The sequence below is a fragment of the Colias eurytheme genome, chromosome 10, assembly GCF_061535395.1.
Source record: "Colias eurytheme isolate Ceu_HAF_F1 chromosome 10, ilColEury1 Martin Lab GWU primary, whole genome shotgun sequence".
Taxonomy (NCBI): domain Eukaryota; kingdom Metazoa; phylum Arthropoda; class Insecta; order Lepidoptera; family Pieridae; genus Colias; species Colias eurytheme.
Window position 1 is genome coordinate 672,718 of NC_142989.1, and position 24,287 is coordinate 697,004.

At 33.2% G+C, this 24,287-nt stretch overlaps 1 protein-coding gene across 1 annotated transcript; it reads right to left on the bottom strand.

Annotated features, from left to right (window-relative positions):
- Positions 1–6,292: 6,292 nt before the first annotated feature.
- Positions 6,293–7,252, bottom strand: LOC149904971 (uncharacterized). The gene has a single exon (XM_090106517.1). The coding sequence runs from the start codon at positions 7,250–7,252 to the stop codon at positions 6,293–6,295; it is 960 nt and encodes a 319-aa protein (XP_089962643.1).
- Positions 7,253–24,287: the final 17,035 nt, after the last annotated feature.

Consider the following 24,287-nt stretch of genomic DNA (forward strand, 5'->3'; position numbering starts at 1 on the left):
CTGTGTACGATCAAGTAAAGTACATATATATATCGAATCTGATGTAGATTTGCACCATTTATAGAGGAAAGTGTCGTAGAGTAAAGCTCGAATTAAAAAAGTAAATTAATACGATAAAACATTTCAAGATATTGATGATACCGCGAAGCAATGACTAGCAGAACACGTGATCTCATTATCACATAAAAGAAAAACAGACTTGTTCTACGAAAAACGAATTGTATTACATACTTTCATTACTTCATATTTCCTTATCATGACGAGCTATTACTTAACAGGGTCCCACTATTGTCGACTTCAGCAACGTGTGGCCACCCCAGCACTATCTACAGATATATCACGTGCAATTTGTTGCGATCGCCGCGATAGGTACCTAGTTGCCGAGCGAACTGTGCTTTATTGCCCCATAAAACTAGACGTTGCCTGCCCTAGTGTTGCCCGTTACGTGTTTATTAAACGCTGAGTAATTCTAATTGTTTTATGGCAACTTAGCGGAAGTGACTGGCTGACTGGTGACTTTGTAGGAATTGGACGTTTCCCGCAAACATTTGTAATATGGGTAATTGATAGATTTATTTTATTGCTTCCTGAAGCAATGTAATAGTTTATGGTATATTGGAATTATTTTATAGAACGTCATGACTTATCTGATTACACGTCGTAAATACGCATGCAGACCTACAGACAGACATGTCGTTGGGGTAAAAAAGCAGTTTCATGAATATAATTGCAGTAGTCTCATTTCTAAATGACTAAATAATTTAAAGTGTATGTAGCGTTTTACATATAATATCCAAGTAGGTACTAATTTTATATACGCGATCGGAAGCCATAATTCTTATAGCAATATAAAGAATCACCGAAAGAGGGTATTAAATTCTACAGCACGTGCAGATAAAAGATTCAAAAAATTACAATAGTAATTGGTATATAAAATTCAGTGAACATTAATTCGAAATTATCATCGGTTCAGAAAGCACAGACTCATTTCAAATAATCTAAATAACAAAGACGAAGGATTTTAATTCGAACATTGATAGGAAAGTATCAATTTCATGAGTCAGGGAGATTAGTGACCCCCTGAGGTCTGAGGGCTTATTGTGCTACCCTGAAGGTTTAATCTTTTCGTCATAGAGCAATAGGACAGATGTGTTATCCCATAAAGATTTAGTTAGAGTTTATAGAATATCTATAAAATTTATAACAATCTAAAAAATTCTTGTCAACTGTAATTACCAGACATTCTTAAATTATGGTAAGATAAAATCGTGTGCTTCTTCTTAAGAAACATAATAAATAGCACGACTTACATAAGTAAAGAAAACTTGTAAGTGGTACTAGAAAATAGTCATTAGAATTCAGAGAGACTTGATATTTTATTGTAAATTCTGTTGATACCAAATGAGTTAATATTGCTTTCCTAATTTTATTCAAAGGGTTGTCTATATACTTTGTTTTCATAAAGATAATATTTTTAAATATTTCTATTATATCTGAGGCGTGTCTGTTCATTACATAATCTTTGCTAACCGCCAAGTACGTAACCGCGGGTTGCCTAACCCTAGGGGAATCGGCAATATTACCGGCTCATTATTTTCGAGTGTAAAACTCAATAATAGCATAATGATGAAGCAACTCTTGCTGATTGCTTGGCGGGAGTTCCCGGTAAAAACACGGTCTATTGTGTGTTATGTATTAGGTTTTTGTATGACATGATCCTTTATAGTAAATGATAAGCTTAAATGCATCCGGAGTATTACTGTATATTATTTATATCTACTGAATGAATTTAGTTATATAGGTACCATTTAGAGTTGAATTGAATCTTGCATATAAAAGTTTAGCTTTTTGTTCACAATAACGAGTCATTCTTTCATCAGTACGTATACCATGTAACATTTAATAGTACTGTACCCAACTACTATAAATTCTACGTGTGATAGCCAATCAATACACTAGGTAAACCATGCATTCAATCTCCAAGAACAAACCTAGAATCCAAGATCCTAGTAATCACGTTCGCAAACACAAGCTCAAGAAGCCCGCGGGATATAAGGTCCTCACTCAACAACAGACAATTTTTCGCTCGATAATAACAAATTGAAATAGTCCGATTGCGGTAAAGTATGGGTGCAATTAAGGCGGGTGCAATAAATCGCTCGTATCTGATTTGCAACATGGAAGAGGCGTAGCGAGCCGCCGGCGATGCAATGCTCTGGGTACAACAGGGACTTAAAAGTGCATTCATTTGATACTTGATGTTTCAAAATTTTTTGATAGATAGGTATAGGAGATCAACTTGAAATAAAAAGATGATCATATTTCAACAAGCCAACTCACAGATTCGAAAAATTGATGTTTGCATTCTAACGATCATCAAAATTGATCACGATTCACGATCTTCGACGTCCAAGTAGTTATGATCAAGTGTATTTTCAACATTGTTTGAATTGATGATAGAAATAACTAAGATTATTTTATTAATAAAACAAGACATGAAAGCAAGGTATAGCTGTAGATGAAATTGCTACAGAAAATGAAACGTAACTGACATTCTGTAGCAGATTGTTAAGAGCAAAAATACACCGACCCCTATAAACATTAATAAAGGTTCCCAGAAAATGATCTCCCAGTGTGCCCATAATTCCGAACCGCCTGAATATATCATGGACGCACATATGGACGTTGCATGACGTTCGACGCACCCCTTTAAGTGCCTGTCGGACGTGCTAAAGAATATATTAGCAAAGATACAAGTAAATTGCCCATCCTTCTCTAACCACCTGTATTAAACAAGGATACAATGCTTCTCTTTAATTACACACAAAACAAGAATTGCTCGCTAAGCGAATAAATCTGAAATGTAGTACATAATTTAGAGGAACCCGATAAGACGTGTACTCTTGTCGGGTTCTTAAATATGACAGAGTGGTGTGTTTAAGTTGCTTGTCGTGTTTTGTGTTAATAATGTATCGTGTACTCCAGTACCGATAATTCATATTTTATTTTATTTTATTTTATTTTATTTTATTAGAAATACCAACGTTTGTTTACATTGTTTCATTAATTATTAATTACAGACTTATTGTATTCTTCTAAATGTAACAAACAATTATAGGTATTCACAACATGCAAATATAAATTACACAAACTGACAATTTTTAATTGTAAACTCAACAGCGAGAAGAGAAAAAACAACATTACATTATAAAGAGAACAAAGGAAAATGTATATAATAAAAACAATAAATAGTTGCGTCTCATTACTAACACATAACTACAATAAATTGCTATTTTGGTGTTAGAACATAAGGCTAAGAACATAATAGGTATAATTTTTAATAACTATGACTACATGCTATCCATTAAGCTTACATACAAACAATTTACGAACAGTTCGGAGAGAGGTATTATTAATATCAATGATATCACCATATTTATTTACCATCTTGCACAGTCTTGGAATAGGAGAGTTGGCTCCGAACTTACACCTACGGACTGGTGGAACAAGTGGATCAATTTGCTTTCGGGGATACCTACTAGGGACACGAAAATTTACTTTATTCAAAAGTTGAGGGCAATCAATTTTATTATTTAACAATTTTAATGCAAAAATAAGATCGATTAAAATTTGCCGTTCCTCTAAAGAAGTCATTTTGAAAAATTCCAGTCTATTAGTATAGGAACGCAAACTATTTCTTGATAGTCCGTTTGAATAAATTAAATGCCAAATAAATCTTTTTTGAATTCGCTCTATTCTTAACATGTGTGTCGCATAGTGAGGTCTCCAAACCACCGATCCGTATTCCAAAATGCTTCGTACTAATGAGTTGTATAGCGAAATTTTTAAGTTATTATCCCGAAATACTTTTATATTTCTAATTAAAAATCCTAGCATTTTATATGCCCGGGAGGTAATGTACTCTATATGAGGAACGAAAGTTAACTTAGCATCAAAAACAATGCCCAGATCTTTAACTTGGTTCAGTCTTTGAAGAGAAGTGCCATTGATACTATATGTGTACGCGACGTTAGTGCTTTTTCGTGAAAAAGTAATAAAGTGGCACTTATCTGAATTCAATTCCATGCCATTATTTTGGCACCAAGAAGCAATGCTCTCGAGATCTGATTGAAGTCTGATACAGTCTTCTATTGAATTAATTTCTTTAGATATTTTCAGATCATCGGCATATAGATAAGATTTCGATGATTTCACGGTAGTGACGATATCGTTAATGAAAAAGTTGAAAAGAAGAGGCCCTAAATGAGAGCCCTGTGGAACACCAGACGTAATTCTTTTAGAAGATGAATTGAATCCATTGACCACCACAAAAAAATTGCGACTAGATAAATATGATCTAAACCATTCCAAAAATATGTTGGATATACCGTAAGCTGACAGTTTGGCAACCAATACACTATGACTAACCCGGTCGAAAGCCTTACTGAAGTCAGTATATACAACGTCAATCTGTTTCCGTGAATCCAGTGATTCAATTAAAGTTTCACAAAAATCTACAAGATTGGTTGTTGTTGATCGTGAAGGTACAAAGCCATGTTGGACATCATGTAAGAACAATTTGAAGTGATTTTGGAGGAAGGGACAAATTAAAGCTTCCAAAACTTTAGCAAATGTGGACAAAATGGAAATTGGTCTATAGTTTTGAATAGAATTCTGAGGGCCTGACTTATGTATTGGTACCACCTTGGCTGATTTCCAATATAACGGAAAGCATCCAGTTTTGAGAGATCTGTTATAAATAAGTGAGAGAGGCACAGTCAACTGTTTAGAACATTCAACCACAAAAATTGAGGGAATTCCATCGGGCCCAGCACCTTTATTTTTATCGAGTGATTTAAGTTTTTTCAAAATTGTATCATTATCGATCTGTGGTGGCACTAATAATGGACTATTATTCCTAATATTAAGGAAATAGTCAGAGTTTAGGCAGCTATTGTAAGTGTCTCCACTATCACTTGTATATATAGAACCAAAATATGATGAGAAAAGCTCACAGATATGGGAACCATCTGAAGTTGTCACCTCACCGTCAGTCATAAGAGCCGGATAAGCACCAGTACCGCCACGTTTCGATTTAACATAACTCCAAAAAATTTTTGGGTTGCGACTAAATTCATTTTGAAGATTTTCCAAATATCGACTATAGCAGACAGATGCCAGTCGCTTGCAGCGTGAACTAATCAACTTGAATTCAATTAAATCGCGGGGATTTTTGTAATTTTTGAAACGCCATCTTAATTTATTTTTCTCTTTTAAACAATTTATCAAAGAACGGTCATACCACGACGGATATTTATGTCTTGGTTTATTTTTTAAGGGCACCGTTTCATGTATTATTTTTTGAATATTTGCATAAAATAAATTAACCATATCATTGACGTTATCAAGTTTACTCATAATAGTATCCCAATCAATTAGTGCTAATTTTGAACGTATCTCATCATAGTCTGCCCGTCGAAAATTTAATTGTGGGTTATCATTATTAAAATGTAATTTATTATCACGCATAAATAATATATCAATTTCTAGGGGTGGATGCAAGACATCAATATTGCTTAAGGCATCGTGGGATTGCTTGATTGTGCAGGATGGCAAATTACTCAAAATTAAGTCAAGAATTTTACCAGATGTATTTAAAATAAAATTATGTTGTGTTAAATTATTTGTATGCATAAAGTCAGTTAAGGAGCGACCTAATTCAGGAACAACATAATCACTGCTAACATTATTCAGTAAAGCCCAATTTATACTACTCATATTAAAATCTCCAAGTATACAATATTCACAAGTTTGATTACATTCTAATGTACCGCTGCATTTGTCCAGGAACCCGTCCAGCATAGAACGGTTAACAGGTGGCGGTAAGTAAATTACACAGAAAGCTATTTGCCGAGTAAATTTACTCTTAGAATAGGGCAAATCGACAAGAACCCAAAGATCTTCCAAGTCTGTCTCCCACCCACATACTCTACGAGAATTAAATTGTCTCGACACAGCGATTAGTACGCCACCACCGTCCCTTTTGAAACTGAATCTAGTATCATTTCTATCTCTTCTATACACTATATATCTTGGATCAAAAAGCTCGCTACTAGCCACACTACTATTTAACCAGGTCTCAGTTAAAACCACGATATCGTAATTATTACACAACACTTGCCGATAAAAATTATGAGTTTTTGATCTTAAGCCTCTTGAGTTTTGATAGTATACATTTAAACTATCGAATTTTAAATTAAGTTAACAATAAATATTATCAAACTAGTTACACCTAAATAAGATTGTCTAACGATATTTTATTTTTAACTTGAATATATTGAGAACCCTCGTTTTTCCTTATAAAAATTTTGCCATTACGAATCCAGGTAAATTTATATCCTTTTTCTTTTGCTTTAATTCTTGTCGCCGCGTGCAAAGATTTGTTAGCAGGTGACAAGTGCTCGTTGACAAAAATTGGGGAGTTACCCGGCAGACCGATATGGGCAGTATTCAATTTGCTTTGAGGGTTCTCCTTGTTAAACTTAGAGACAGCGGCAATAACCTGATCGCGCAAACGCACAGACGATAGTTGAACAACTATGGAGCGAGGTCTAGGATTTTCCGTTTTTGTCTTCGCTGTGCGAGTGCAATGAAGGACATTATCAGAGCTTAAGTCACAGCCAAGGATATTTCCTAAGTGTGCAACAATATCTATTAAATTTTCGTTTTTACGTTCAGGTACACACTGCAATTCAATATTGTTTTGACGAAGTTGCTGTTCCGTTTGATTGATGCGCACACATAAATCTTCTATAGTATTATTCAATATTGTATTTTGTTTTTCCAGGTCGGTTAATTTTACCTTAGAAATCTCGTAATCTTTTTTCATTTCATCGTATTGGTTACTAATAAAATTGATTGAGTCAGTAATTGTGGCCAATTCTAATCTAATAGGCTTTAGCTCTTTGTTGATAGCGCTCATTAAATTATCTTGCATCGAAGAGAAAATGTCGGCCATGGTACTCTTGATAACATCTTCCACCACCTCACGAATATCATTCCGGGTAAAAGACGACATGGATTTGTCCATGGGTGGAGAATTTAGGGCTTGTCTTTTACTCCCCCTTGTTGTAGTGATATTGCGTACCGGTGTGCTATCATTTTTAGATGATTTGGGTATTGTACGCACACAGTCAGGACAACTCCAAACAGCACGCATTTCCGAGTTAAATACAGCTTCATCCAACGACATGCATGCATAATGATAGGTCTTAGTGCATTTTAAACATTTTATAAATTTGTCATTGTTGTCTTTAGCTGGTGTACAACATCCCCATTTCAATTTATCCATATTAATATATTATTAATAATTTACTGACAACAATATTAATCCAGAAAAAAAATCCTCACAGATGCAAACTGGGTTCACAAAGCATTTGACGGGTCTAAGTTGTTTAATCAATGACAAAACGGCAGTAAAAGACTCACAATGATAATGCAACTGCAAGCCGTATTCGCTCTTCAGGCAATGCGTACAGATGCTAAAACTGCGCGGATATATACGCGTTATAATAGTTCATCACCGTCACTTTTATTTTACTAACTGCCCGCACACAAAGTTACTATTGTATAATGTTAATATTTTATAAACGAATTAAAAGTTCGTACGAAATGTTTTTATCACTACACAATCTGAAATCGTGAATGTTCTGTTTATACTAAAAATATGTTGTAACTGCAAGTCGAAACGTAAACTTTAAACTATTTTAATGATTTAAAAAATTAAGCACCCATAACACAATATGTTAACTTGAGAATCGTCAAAGACTATATCAATGTTTATAACGACCTGTACCAGTTATTGCTCAGAAATCTACTAAAATCAATCTTTGAGATAGGTATCTAGTGTTAGATTTCAATCACTGCTGACGAAGACAAATATGATTACCTACCATGAATTCAATTCGTTAATTTCATTTATGGTTAAAAGTAATTTATAAGTTCTCTCTCTGATTCACAACATAATATTAGGCATGTCTACTGTATTTTCCATCTAATCTTCTTACTAATATACCTACCCTATTTTAATCTACAAACCATTATGCCTACTATCAAAATGAAATTCGTTATCGATGTAATACGATTGTAAACAGTTAAACATAGCTTGTGAGAGCGTATAATGGCGTACATTCTAGCATAAAGCAATAAACGATCATAAAATTGACATCGTGACCGTCTCAATGCGGCGGTAATCGTCAGATCGGATCGGCCATAGCTCAACTGTAATGGCGACTCGCATAATTCAGCTACAACTCTGACTGTTATGAAATTGTGTTAGGTGTGTGCTGTACTTGGAGATGTAATAGGTATTTGTATATTTAAAGGTAATGCGTACAAATAAATACCTTAAAAAATATGTAAGGTTTGGTTTATAATACGTATCAAATAGCTGTTCTGGTTGTGGACGTGGAAAGAACGAAAAGCTTTTCTAACAACATAAATATTATAGAATGAAGTTTGCATTACCTATAAATCATTATTCAGAATTGCTTAAGTGAACTTCCTGTCAGTTCTGTAAAATTCATTTCAGCATAATATTCCAATGACTGTCTTCAGTCTTCTGCCTTCTTTTGATATAGATTCTGTTTCATCTGTAAAGTAAGGTTTGATTAAAGATATAAGGCATAGCTATGATAAAAAATTGTATAATTTTAAGTAGCTTTATCCTACCATGGAACATTTTTAGGTCTCATTTTTAAGAAGCGCTTTACCTATCTCAATATCAAGGTGACTGTTGAAAATGGAGCAATTATAATAATAATTCATGAATGAACTAATATTCAAACTAATTAGATGAAATAAATTTTAAAAAGGGACTTCTCATGAGACCTACTTATTCATAGAGCTATTTAAAATAATTTTTATCGCGGTCAGTGGATGATATTCCTTACCCTGCCTTACTACCAGTGGCTCACGACCTGTATTTACGAGCAGCCCGATATCTGTAATTATTTATGTCTCTCTTTACTATTTTTGTTTATGGACTACTTATATTGACTTAGGAACTTAGATATTATGCGGTAACCTTTATTGCTCCTAGATCCGGTAGCTCGATGAGATTATACGAGAAATGTTTATTTTTTATTATATTTGTAAGCAGTTTGTCACAGTATTATGTTTGTGCTTGACACAAAAGTATTATTATAAGTTATACAATATTATTATATTATCAACGTTGCGTGGAACATTATGATTTATGAACGCATTCAGTTTTTAATTATTTTAAGTTTAGAATTTTGTTGTTGTCTATACTCTATAGTGCTTACGAACATAAATTTTAAGGTGGATCTACCTATCCAGGCTGGGTATAACACTTACACCAACAAACATTAAAAATATTATGTAGATATTTGAAAGTCGATACGAACACTAAATTCAACCAAAACATAATTAAACTCAACCCCACATCTAGCACTATCATTACGGCATTAGCATAAAGATAAATCACAAGGACCTGCGCGTGCGCAGTAAATAATAATCCCGGTAAATGCCGATAGGTGTCGTGATAGCGATAGGGTCATGTGACCGGAGATTTATGGCCCCAGAGATTATCTGATGCCCCCGCGCTTGGGATTCACTTGGAAGGTTTGAAAATGTTTAAGAGGTTATCAGTGGTGGGTGAGGACTGAAAATTTCAGTTTTCACGTTGTTATGGTGTTTGTAAATGCTAATATTTGTGAATTATAGTGATATCGCAGTTGTAGGTTTTGGATAATAATATAAGCATTGTTCAGTAACCGTTGGAAAAAATAAAGCTATTTTGTACATGGTCTCCGAGTGTGGAGAATCAAGAATTTGATAAAATAAGTTTTCGATTAACTGCGATAGCGAATACCTACTACAAGATAAAATAACAAATTACAATGTTTTTTTCATTGTTCATTGACGCTAACATTAAAATGATGTCTGAAATATTATGTCATGTAACATCGAATTGATAAAATAAAGAAGACGTTAAATTCCATGAAAAAAAAAATTAAGACATCTTGCACTTAAAGTCGTTAAATTAAAATTAAATATGAAGTTCTTGCCTGTAACTCAGGGAGTCCCCAATTATAGAGATACGTTCTCTTCTTCCATCGAAATGGCGTTTTATTCGAGGGCCCTTCCAATCTCCGCCTAGACACGCCCAGCTGTAATGGTCCTTGTGTTTAGTGAAATGAATGGGATTTTAACTAACAAGGTTGGGTTTATTTGACCGTATGAGAGATGATCAAGAATATTCGAGTTTCAATAATTCAGTACATTAACGTGGATTTAATTTATTTATTTATTTACGTGTATAAACTATAAACTTAATAATAAGTATTTTTTATTTGTTCTCCTTATCTAACCAGCAAAGTTTCAGACGATTAATCTGCTTCCAGACAACAAGATAAAATAGATGTACAAATAGCCTGCCTAAAATCACAATAACATCATTTATTTGCTTTTGAAATAAATTAAGTTGTTGTTAACCGGTATTTCAATTAAAAATGGGCACATAAAATTGAATTTTATACCAAAATGCTCATAGATCTTAAAGTTATCTAAATTAAGTGACTTTATAGATATATGAAACTCAATTTGAATAATAAAGCAAGTTCAATCAAGCAGTGATTAATATAACGTTACAAAGTCGTGATAGCTAATCGTTTAATAATAAAACACAAGTATTGACAGTGAGTAATATCCATACATCAAGAAGGCATTATATAGAATCACTGTAATTATATTGCTTGTAGGCGTGCCCATAAATAATGTACATTATACAAATGACATGTCCGCATATTTATTACTCACATCGTTGAGATCTTAATCTCTGTAATGTGCTGGGTTTACACGCTCCATGAGGTGTTTTCTTATCAATATTTAATGTATTGTGTCATAGTTTAATGGTGAAAGGAACACAATAGTTAAAACATATCAAAAATGGACTGAATTTGTAGTTCAATTAATTCAGGATAAATTTAAAGTTTTGAGCGTCAAATTTTAGCTTTGGCAAATGCAAATGCCAGCTTAAGAGAAATCTCTCACTTATAATAGAAAGATAGTCTTTAAAATACCCAGTCCACTTATTATTTAAATATCATATCATAAGGCTCTTCCAAAGAAATATATTTTTAATTTTAAATCACTCATCGTGAGTATACATCTTCCGTTTTTGATAACCGTACGCGTCTATTAAATCTGTTTTGAATTTCAAATCGATCAGCTCAATAGCAGTCGGAATAATCACATTATATTTTATGCTGATTGTATGGTGCTATTGAATTTAATGGCTTGCCTAGTTTATTGGTTAATAAACATATATGTTATACGTACATTATTATTTATGTGCCGGAGGAATGTATTACGTTACGGATATTTTTCCACTGACTTATTATATACTAGCGACCCGCCCCGGCTTCGCACGGGTGCAATGCTGATACTAAATACACTACAGAAAAAACTGTGAACGTTGTTTATAAAAATTAAAAACATAGCGTCCCGCTCCGGCTTCGCACGAGTATAAAATAGATAGCCGGGCGGCCGGCCTGTAGCGCTGCAGCAAACGCTACGTCCCGCAATTTTTAAATCTGTAATATCTTCGAAAATATTCACTTAAATCATACGGTGTAAAGCGCCATATAGATCTATATTAAATGAACAATGTATTCAAGGTATTTAATTCGTTAAGGATTAATGCTGTATTGGTTAAAATCGCTTCGAAAATTAGCCATTATTTGTCGTAAAAAGTAAATGACAAAAAAACGTTATTGTGGGTTATCCATAAGAGATAGACATATACTATCGCGGACTTTTCTGTAGACCTTTTCAATGTGTATAATACTTAGTACATTATTTTGATAAAACTCGTAGGGTTCAGCCTGCGTTTGCAATGTAAGAGGATTTTTTACGACATCACATTAGAAACCTCAAAAATGACAGTACTTCTCCACTATTTAATGGATGTTATTATACATAAAAACCTTCCTCTTGAATCACTCTATGTATTAAAAAAAACCGCATCAAAATCCGTTGCGTAGTTTTAAAGATTTAAGCGTACAAAGGGACATAGGGACATAGGGACAGGGAAAGCGACTTTGTTTTATACTATGTAGTGATTTATAACATTGTTCGAACATAAATCTGAACGTGTGTGGAAGTTGTATCTTAGATATATTAATGGCAATATTTGTTAAAGTATCAGGAAATAGGTGTCGTTTGTAGAAACATGATGAATCATAAACACAAATTATAAGGAAACCATTTTTATTGTAGTATCGACTTCCAGTTTTGCAAAAAAAGATATAGGGGAAGGGAATACTATAATTTATCAACATAAATGCGTAAATCAAGACGAATAAGTCGTAATTAAAACGGCATCATTCGTTGTGCCTTCAATAAAGTCGGTACGATTCATTTGCCCCTAGCGTGCCAACTATCCTCTGAATTGCCACTCATAAACTTGGGTATAAAGAAAACATAATTCATCCCCATAATTACATTCCATATTAAGATCTTAAGGCGTAACCGCATACAATTTACGTGCATCGTGGAATAGCAGACCATTAAATATGATAATCGCACGGATGAATGGCCTTTGTGCGATAGTATTGTATTGAAAGGTTCAGGGGTGCTTGTTAAGATCGGAATCGGTTTGTGGTTTCGTGAATTTCAATGTAGTGATATTTTGGGAATGGCGTGTCTGTTTGTATAATTTTTCTGCTTGAATACCTGCTCTTGAGGTTCTTTTTGCGAATTTTTTGTAGATTGTGGGGTTTTTTATTTGATAGAATACGAAATATACAGGGTGTTCCACTGTTAGTATACTAAGCTCAAAGGAGGTTATAGTTTTGCATACGCTGAGTACGTAAAAAATACTTATAAAATTCCAGACGTATTTTTTTTTCAAATAGATGAATTCTTAAAACTCTATGTGTACACCCATAACAAGCAACCCGCCCAACTTTGCCACCAGCACGTGAGCTATCGTTTAAGATTATGTTTTCATAGACAAAATGCTCACATTAGCGAAGCGGTATATGCCAGCTGCGCGAAGTTAGAGAAGAAAACATGGATTTTCAGGAAAAATTTAGATAAATTTAAATAAATGTTTTTTCTTTCTTTCTTTCTTTCTTCTTTCAAAAAATTTTTGACGTAATTTTGTTGTTTAAGTATTTTTTACGTGATCAGTGTATGTAAAACTACAAGTCCCTTTGCGCTTAATATACCAATAGTGGACATCCTGTATAATATATAAAGTATTTCTACATCTACATTGTCCTAAAACGCAGGATACGAAATTTTGTTTTATTGGTAAATAATCAGGTTCAACAGGATGGGTGACCCAAACACGAATTATAGGCAATTGCGCACAATATAAATTTGTCACCCCACAATACATCAATACCGCGTAGCACGGTCTACACAAAAAATTCAAATTACAATTTCAACACGAAAGCGACTTTTACCGTGCGATATAATCAAAAACATTTCGCACATAATTTTTCCCATAACACCAGTGCGCTATCGTATAATTTATCGTTGAAGGAAGGTATAAATCAGTTCTCCGGCGCAGGGCCCGTAAATCCAATAATATTATCCTGTTGGCGATAATTCGTGTTGCATTGACCAGCGAGAGGATTTATACCGGCGGCCGATAAAGGGTTAACTTCCTAGTAATCTTGAGCCTTTGTGGCTTCCTTGTGAATTATGAAGTTATTGCGTGGGATTTAGGACTACCGTTTTGTTGGGATTATTATTTTGGTGTATGTACATGGTGTGATTATAATCCGATAGATATTATGTTTGAGTTTGAATGTTCATTTAATATCGCTGCTGTTTTATTTTCATCAGTTGGTACTTGGTATAGATCTACAAAGGAAATATATTTCAGCTCGTAAATATGTTAGAGAAGTAGTACTTTGTTGATCGAATCCCATAAAGCTCTATTCATACAAACATTTAAAAATTTCGATGTACTACAATCAGACTCTTGTGACCATAATATAGGACACAATAAAGAATTAAAAATACGTTCAAAAAGTAATATATCATGGACATTATGACATACAGTTAAAAATTGGTGAAATCAGCCCTTAGTGAAGCTTTTTCTAACCTATCCTCTTTCTTCTCTACATTAATTCATTTGTAAAATTACAGACAAAACAGATACTACCACAGTCTCTACGAAAATCTCTAGCCCCTTCAGCGTAGAATAACGATCACGTTCCTACGAATCCGAACAATGTAGTGTTAAATCGTAGAGCACAAAAGAATATTAGTGTCATCTCACGTCTCCACATTACCTTTCATGGCTGTACGTAGGTCGCAATAGAGCCGTTTAGATAGCATCTTCTTTCGTCGTCAAGTAGCTGCCTTACTGACTGTGCAGAGTGATATCTATGAGAAATTAGAATGTTTAGGAAATTATTTTATTATACAGATTTAAAAAAATATTCATAAAAGACCTTGTTTTACTATATAGCTTAATATAAGTGTTTCCAAAATGAAATAAAAGAGTAAGACAAATGGTGTAAAATAACTAAGAAATCACAACTTCAAAATGATCATGGCCCTCAGCAATGAGGATTTCGACGTAAGCAGGAGAAGTATTAAATAATACAATTATGAAAAAGTTACCTATTCTTAATTATTCAGGTTCACACAATATAGCAATTAGCATCACGTTGACGTGGACGTGGCTTGGCCGAGGAAAGCGCATGTGTTGCCGCTTCCATATCTTCCCGCAGCAATTGCTTAGCGAGACTGTTCCTCTCTGGGGATACGCCTATTAGATAAGATAAACAACAGTTACATATTAGATTTTATTGAAAAAAATTACCTATTTTAGAAAGCTTTAAGCTAGTAAAGCTGAATATAATATGTAAAATTAGAAATAAGAATATATCTCCAACACAGTGGGTACCATATAAGCGCTACAACCATTTCTTCGGGCACCGATAGTAGACTATTTCCATACTGAACTGAATTGCCTGATAAGGCCTTAGGCCGTTCGTTTGTATGGCCTCGTAAGGTACGATAATTGCGTACACTGCTTGGGTTTACAATCGACGAGATCAGGAATGTAAAGTACTTTATAAAGTTTTATTGCATTTTTAGGCTCGTGACTAGTGATGCCTTTGATCTCGTAAGTTTTGGTAGATTCGATCATCCAAAATTTTATAAGGACTGGAATTAATGAAATGGACTGCAAATGTATTTTCTTAGAAATAATCAGTTCAGAAGATACACATGTATGATAGACCTCAACAAATCCTTAGCTTCTGTAGCTGAAAATATATTGTACTTCGGCTCATGAAATACTTTTTAATGTAAGTTTTTTGTTTGCACCTTGTTTGTACACACAATATTTGATCACAATGTTAATTTTTACAAAAGTTGAGTTAGAAATAAATTATCCACAATAAAACGATAGGTATTTTAAAGGATTTATATGCATTTTTATAGCCATTTTATTTGATACTTCTACCCACATGGCGACACAAAGCACTTAAGATGTTCTGCCAAAAAATCTATTAAGAATACACTTATTTCGTAGCGTATTGTTCACTTGACACAGTAAATAAAATTTACAGCAACTGAATATGAGTGTACAACTAGGGACGCGTGGAAAATGGGTGATAAGGGAGAAAAGGGAATTTAGAGGACGGGAAATGGTTCATAAATATATAATAAATTGCTTCGTTTGCAGAGAAGAAATTTTGTAAAAAATGTCATAATAAAAATGAGCGTGTTAAATAGATTTGATAAAATTAAAATTATTTCGAATAAACATTTTTTACAAGGATCCAGTGTCTGCAAGTATTAAAGTTAGACAGCTTTTCGCGAATGTTATTTAGCTGTAATTTTTTCTAGTGTTCCATAATAAATTGCGGATATTTTCATAGTTGTTTTTTTCGGAATTCCCTTAACGAGCTAAGAACAAGAGCTGGCAGCATAAAGGCAAGAGTTATAGCGCTTTCAACGGCACATTTAAGCGGAGCATATTTCAAAAGTTTCGCCGTATTAAGCAACATTTATTTTGGCAGTGACTTGGCCATTACGCTGTTAGGACGAAATAGCGAGATATGAAAATTTGGGCCACTACGCTTGGTTTTAGAATGTAGCTATAAAGATATCTACGTAGATAGTTTAATGTGACAGATTTAATCTACAGAATATTAAATGAATAAATGAAATTCTTATGAACTTATGAAGCGCTTATGTCGTATGAATTTAGTATGTTGTCGGCATAAATTATCTAATCGAATCGGAATGTAGAGTATGCTTAATCTGATTACCAAATATTTTATTAATCATAATAAGATAAAGATTGTATTCATTTATCCTATAATATTATCTAAATGAAGATTTCATACATTCAATCGAGACATAATCGAGAAATAGTTCAATAGTAACAGCAAAAACATTATCGCGAAGTGGCCATAACAGTGTCTTGGCATATTCTTATTCCCAGTGCGGCCCATCGCAGTTTATTTGTGCTAGTTACGAATTTCATAGAGCCTCTATACACGAATAGCCTTCATCATGTACAAGTTTGTGAAACTACTTTAGACCTAGTTAACTTTTATTAACTAGTTGTAGTAAGCGTCATTTTGTACGTGCTTAACATATTATGTATATGCCGAGATGTATGTATAGCTGAAAAAACGGACATCACTACGTTTTTCCTTGGATTTATTTGCACTACTTCGTCGGGTTTAAATGATTCAACATATTGTAATAAATATCAACTAAATAGCTATTGAGTGAATGAATACAACGACTCTACCCACTAGTGTCACGATCTATATTATTGAGATGGTACCTAGACCTACAATATGCTTCATTAAAAGTAGTTGATTTCAAGCAGTTAAAAGCTTTCCGTGTAGCGAGACTCTTAAAATATAATATATCTTTTATATGTGACGCACAAATTATTTGATCTTGGCACAACACGAATGTTATGAATTTACGAATATTGCCAGATATTTTCATTTATGTCTAAATAATGGGCACTTATGAATCATATTTAGAACATGCATTTGTGAGAAGTAATTTTATAGTGAATGTTTCAGAAATATTGTAACTACATATAAATAAATCAGCAAAAACATTGTTTTATATTGGATGATTGTTGGTGTTTCATAGCGTGTTATTTTTTACCGTAACAAATGTACTTTAACGAGGTACAAAGCTAATCTATATAATAAAAATTAACCGCCAAATGTGAAAGAACGGCTCAACCAATTCGGATTTTTTTTAACATTTGTGCTATGTATGTTAAGGCAAAAGGATTGTTCTTATGGAAAGCAAACACGAAAAAGGGGCAATGGGTACAGCTACGTCTACGGGGGCAGATACTTGTATTATAAAAATGCAATGAACGAAATAAAAGCGTGTATATTCTACACGTTTATTTATCCCCAGAACAATAATTATGGGTGTTCCTTTATCGGATGAAGTTCCCCGCCCTCACCACAGGACCTCTCATTAGGAAAACTATTATTTCTATAAGGTATTTATAGTGAAACAAACAAGCATTAAAATATATATTTTATATCAATCAAAAATATTCTTAAATTATATTACCTAAATTTTCCTCAATAATCATGAAATATAAGGAACTATAAAAACTATGAATCAGATTATTTCAGTGAACCAAGTGTATAAGATCTAACTGAATACAAAAATTATAGCACGATTGTTTAGTTGCTTACGAAGAAAAGTTATTATATTATAGAATCTAGAACATTCAACTGCTACAGCTGGTTGAAAATTGCTACAGGTACATATTTTTTTACTCAAATAGGTAGGTACGTATAGTACCTACAACCTGACGCTAAGAAGCTTCATTTAGGTACTCGATATAAAATATTGAAATGGCAAGCACATAAACGTTATAACAACCAAAGCTGAAGACATCTTCACAATTAACTCAAGAACTCTCGAAGCATTTGGAATCTCCAGCACGTCCGGCCCCGCCCAGCCAGCTCTAACAAGGTGCTTAAAGCCCAGACTCACGCCTATACGTCATTAGATAACCCCATGTTAACGCCTACTCTAGTTAAAAATTGGGATTTGGGCAAAGGCACAATGCAATTATTGACTTACTGCTTTAAAGGAGAGTTTGCCAACTTCTTATTATCCGACTTTACAAAGAAGTTACGAATATTATTTTGTTATATTGCATCTAAATGTATAGTATGACTAGCTTTCCACCCCCAGTTTCGCCCGCGTTTTCAAAGAAAAACCCGCATAGTTCCCGTTCCCGTGGGATTTCCGGGATAAAACCTATCATATGTGTTAATCCAAGTTGTCCTCTATATGTGTGCTAAATTTCATTGTAATCGGTTTAGTAGTATTTGTGTGAAAGAGTAACAAACACATACACATCCTCACAAACTTTCGCATTTATAATATTAAGTAGGATAGATTAAAACCTATAAAGCATCGAACGATAGAAGAAAAATATAATATTGCTACTACCTATAATACGAAACTTATTTTAAATACCATTTTTGCAACGAGCCTTATTTGCTCCAAACAAATTATAATCGTATTTCATTGTCTGACTCATGGCAAGCTAAAATATAGACCTCAATAACCAAACCTGTCAATTTGTGGTAGCTTACCAAATATAATACGATTTTAGTGAAAGCATAATCGTGAAATAGATATTGGACAGTAGCAAACGGTTTTTAGATCGGCCATTTGTTACGATTTCACAATCAAATTTATCTTGCCTTATTGGCGCTGAGACTTTGTATCAACCTAGGTAGATTGTATGAATCACCTCTGTTACGTTATATGTAAAATAAAATATTATAATATACCTATGCTTAATATTATAAAGCTGAAGAGTTTGTTTGTTTGAACGTGCTAATCCCAGGCACTACTGGTCCGATTTGAAAAATTATTTCGGTATTAGCTAGTTATGTATAGCCTATTTATCAAGGAAGAATAGGTTATATAATATCATCACGGAGCGGAGCAATGCGGGTAAAACCGCGGGGCAAAGCTAGTAAATTGTCAAATCAAGAGTGCATGATTTATAATCCTCATTCGTCCGACGAAAAAATGAAAATCATTTTAGTTTTTCTTTTATCTCGATTCAACGACGCAATCTGAAGCACTATCGTGCATCAAACAAAAAAAAGTGTTGACTATTGTTCCGGTTCTTTTATCTTAAATCAATTTATACCGCTGACAGAACTAATCTCCACTAAATTATACGATAGATTATATTGATTACCAATCGTGTTATTAATTAAATAGTTGCGTACCAACGCAAAATATCGAATTTTTCGATCGTTAACTCTCCAATGCTTCGCATTAATTTGTGCAATACAATTTATATTTTTATATATGTAACATTTAAACGAAAACTAGTGCAAACTGTCACATACTGATTACCCCAATTTCAATCGATAAAAGTTATTTTAAAACATAATATGGTTGCTTGCCCCAATTACAATTTAACAGCGCTAATAAAAGAAAATACAAAGCGTAAATTTACAAGTATCGTGGATACTTAAAAGTTTTATTTCAAAAGATAAATGTCATATTTCCATTATAACGGAACTCAATAAGGATTATTATCAACGAACGCTCAAAAAGTTCTGAAATGAATACTAATATTACTTTGACATCAGACATTTAAATTGTCAGATAAAACTTATATAGGAACTAGCTGTGCCGCGCGGTTTCACCCGCATTGCTCAGCTCCTGTTGGTCTTAGCCTGATGATATATAGCCTATAACCTTCCTCGATAAATGGGCTATCTAACACCGAAAGAATTTTTCAAATCGGACTAGTAGTTCCTGAGATTAGCGCGTTCAAACAAACAAACAAACTCTTCAGCTTTATAATATTATTAGTATAGATAATGTTTACAAACACTGCTTAACTGTTTACATTGACGCTTTGGTATTCTATTTTGTATTATTTTATCTTAAAAATATAATATAATAATAATATAATGCCTCTGTAACACAGAGAGGCATATTATTTGAGTTACCTACATTTAAAAGCTGCGAGTTCTGTATAAAAAATGTCTTTGTATAAACTATGGATATTATGGAATTCAATATCAATAATATAGATGCTAAAGTAACTGTCTGTCTATTGTTTCAGTGCTACATAGCGAAAGTGGAGCTTGAAAAATAGCTTTTCTAACGAAAGTCTTACAAGGCTGGAAAATTGTATAAATGAATAATTTATTTATATATAAACACAGTCACGATTGATTAGCTCATTTATAAATAACCTTAATCACTAATACAACCGTCATAAAACAATAATCTGGGTGTTCCCCATTCACTTGCAATTATTTTTGTAAATCATTATCTTATCGCATTAATTTCACAGTAATTTATGACTTACGTCATAATTTATGACATACGTCATAAATTTGTGACAGTTATTTACTATTGAAGTGTAAAGAATAATTTAGAAACATATTGATATGGTATAAATATATACAATGTATAATAAATGGAGATGGATTGTTAGAACGGGAAATAACCTTATTATGATGGATTAGAATAGAAGGAAATCTTATAAACGAAGAAATGGTGTTTTTTAACATACTTTTTACGACATAGATAAATGTAGCATATAATAAAGTCTTATATTAATTATTTACTTTTTTCCATGTTTAAAATACGAAGTTGATTTTGATTCTTGGTTAAATAAAAAGAAAATATATGTGAAAATATCATATTTTTAGTAAAGTGAATATATTGCAAAAGTGAAGAACGCTCGTATAGTGTGCATCTTACATCTTACATATTATTCTGGAAAATAATATTGATAAAAACAGTTTTCACTAAGCCTAGGCTGAAAGTGTTCAATTTTCGACTTTATCTAAATTCTAACGTAAGCAATTTAATGTCTGCGTCGTTATATCTCATTAGCCGTATTATAAAGATAATACAAATGATATTACATTAATATCAATTTTGATTGACGTGCGATAAAATAAACGATCACCTAGATTATATCGCTTAAACATATTGCCACATTGGTTTTCCCAATAATAATATATTGCTTCTTAGAAATTACACATAATTCGACATATTGTAATTTATTGCAGTACTTACACAGATTATGTTGGATAAAGACAAATTCAACGACATGTTACTTCAATACATAAACTGTCCTGTTTATTAGGCGAGGGCATGAACATTTTAATCGAATACAATAAAATAGATTTTTTTTTCATAATATTGATGAATGATGACGTTCTCAACATCTTAAATGTACAGCAGAATTTTTCGACTTCTGGAAGTACATATAGCTTTGTTGATAGATAACAATAGTTTAAGTATAAGGTAGCTATAGTTTAAAAATTTCATAGTACCTATATGCGAATCCGATGCAATTATTGCATAATTCAGCTCAGTAGTATTCAAAGTGACAACAAAAGTAGAATGCATCATTGACAATACATGTTTAAACGCACAATGTCACCGAAAAGGCACTCTATTTCGAAACAAATCGTGAACAGCAAGTGCGATACTTCATGGACCATGGTACGACGTACGAATAGTTAGTATACAATTATGCAAACGTATAAATCCTGGCCATCTAGCCACAGCCCTGACAGTTGGTATTAACATAATAAAATCGTAATGGACGACGCGTAATAACCAACTGAGGAAATCGCTGTTAGAATCTCTGTGTACTGGCACAGCGGAATGGGTGGAGTCGTTTGGTGAAAGGGTAGATTTTATACTTAATTATATTTGCTGTTGTTACTGTGATTCTACAAACACTTTATTTTTATTCTAATTTATATGAAACATCGTAATATACAATAAAGGATATGCATTCGGATATGCATTTTTCTTCACGTCAAAAAATAGCATCACTTTTTTCAGCTGCTTCATACAGTACAGCTTGATTCATACAAAGAATTTGCCTATTTTCATGTAACATATAAACCTTATTTTTATTATATTCAAAACTTTTTGTGTTATTTCTTATTCCAGCTCTACATAATTCCGAAACCTTTTTATTGTCCTGATAATAATTAAGACGATACGTGACAAATTGCCTAAAACAACTAAGGTATCAAAAAGTAGGTGGATGTGTAAAAATTTGCATAAAAAATAATAATAACACGATGAGTCGTCTCCACGGTTTCTCAACCCGACCGCGCCCGGTGGCCGCTAAACAGTGATTTATAACGAATATTCATTTCAACGGGCCGGCCGTCAGATCGCGCGATTACAGCGCGATTTATGTCGCGTCGCGTCCGCTGATACGAATGTGTTGTCGACAGCGATCCGTGTAAGCTGACGATTATTTGTTGGTGCTTGGTGCTTTGAGGGTGTACCTATATTTGTTGTTTGATGGGTACTGTGGATTTCGATTTAGTACAGTCCTTTGTTGGTCTAATTGTTGACAGTGGGCTGGACGAGAGACAGTGCTTTTATATTTCAATTAATCAGATAGTAAGGCTTAGTTTCATGTAGCCAAAACTATATCTGTTAATAGATATATGTTTATTAATATTGAAACTAGGTATAAATACCTACCTATTTCCTTTCTAGTGATGAAGGTAAGAATTCAACTAGGCAAAAGCCTTCGGACAAACCATAATTTGTAGCTTTAAGAACCTTACCTTACCTTACCTATGATATTATTCACCTAAAATATATTGGTTAGTTAAACGCATAATTTATTTATATAAAAGAGAAATACATTCATATAATTAGTTCTGCACTTCTCACTTGACTTATTCAGAGATATCAATTATACATATCAAGATGGAAGCAATCATGATCGATCGATCAACATTAATCCTGAATCAGTAATGTATACTGCACACTTAAACCACTTATTTGAATTACACTAGTATGTAATGAATGCTCTAAGATGTAATGTATTGATATGAGAGAAAAAGTTCCAATATTAACGAAAAGTCACAAATGCAGAATATTTTCTACAAAGAATCGAATACGAGTATAAAGAGAAATGCATTGTCTATAGGTATCTATTCTAGTATCATCGATCAGATAGAGTACGAGTAGCTACTGCGAAAACAAGCAGAGGCTATTTTTGAATTTATATGCGGGTTGCAAGGGATCTAGAGATGCAAAATAGTATTACCAACTAGTCAGACAATGAAAAAACGAAATCATATTGGTTGCTTCTACCCATAAAATTCAGCTACAAAATGTAAATATAAAATTTTATCGATAGGTATTTCAAAAACATCAGAAAAAAGTACTTACAGCCTCGATATTTGTGTAGTAGTGTAGTCGTAGTCGAAATTTCTATCACGTCTTCTAGCTTAATTTTCAGGATCTCATCCAATGAACCAACGGCATCATCAAGGCCTCTACAATCTATAAGAGTGAACAACACCCTAATTATAAAGCTGATGCATCCACGAATTTTCTAGAAAAATGAGTCGTCCATAACTACGAGTTCATTAATAATGATATGTGGCTGTCAATAATTCAATGAGTTCATAATAACGGACCGCCGGCGGCCACAATGAAGTAATTTATTACTATTGAGTGAATTATTCGAACGGCAACACGTAACTTTCATATTGATAACTTGTTAGTAGAAATTTATTGAAATGGACCCACAGGTCGGGTTGTATTTTAGAGGACGGGATTATTGCCTTAATAACTGTCGCTTTGTGGATATATTTTTAAACTAACTGTTACCCGTTGTGTTGATAGTGTTTAGTATGTAGTTAACATAACAACACAGCTTTAAAATAAATTTACTAATAGCGCTGTAAAGTGCCATATTTATGACTGAAACATTTTGGAAGCACAAAATGTATTATTTTCAAGCTATCGAAGTATGTATTTTGTAAGTGTCAGGAAAATGTACAAATAGATGAAAGAGATGGTTAATTTAAATAATTAAATATTAACCTCATGATGTAATAATTTCTTTCAGAATTTCTTCTCAATAAGCTCAACTTCAACTTGTGATGGATCCTTTTCCTTAGAGAACCGCGAGAGACCAACCTGCAACCAAAAAATGTTTACTTCTACAACCATCAATTGTTAAATTTACTTAATTTGCAATTTGAGCAAAGGAAGAAAAACATTTGAATCTTGTCAAAATATCCTTCAAATTTAAAACTCAACGTCTTGCAAGGGAAGTGTCATAAAGAACATTAATAAAGGCTCAATGTCATGTAAAGTATTGCCACAGTATTGCATTGATTTACAGCGGGTGTAGTGTGATGACGTATCAATCACGTCGCCACCCGTTGGGATACCGC

What these genes read in the sequence shown, in the direction of transcription:
- LOC149904971 (XM_090106517.1), bottom strand. Translation starts at nt 7,252, where the DNA reads ATGTCGTTGGATGAAGCTGTATTTAACTCGGAAATGCGTGCTGTTTGG.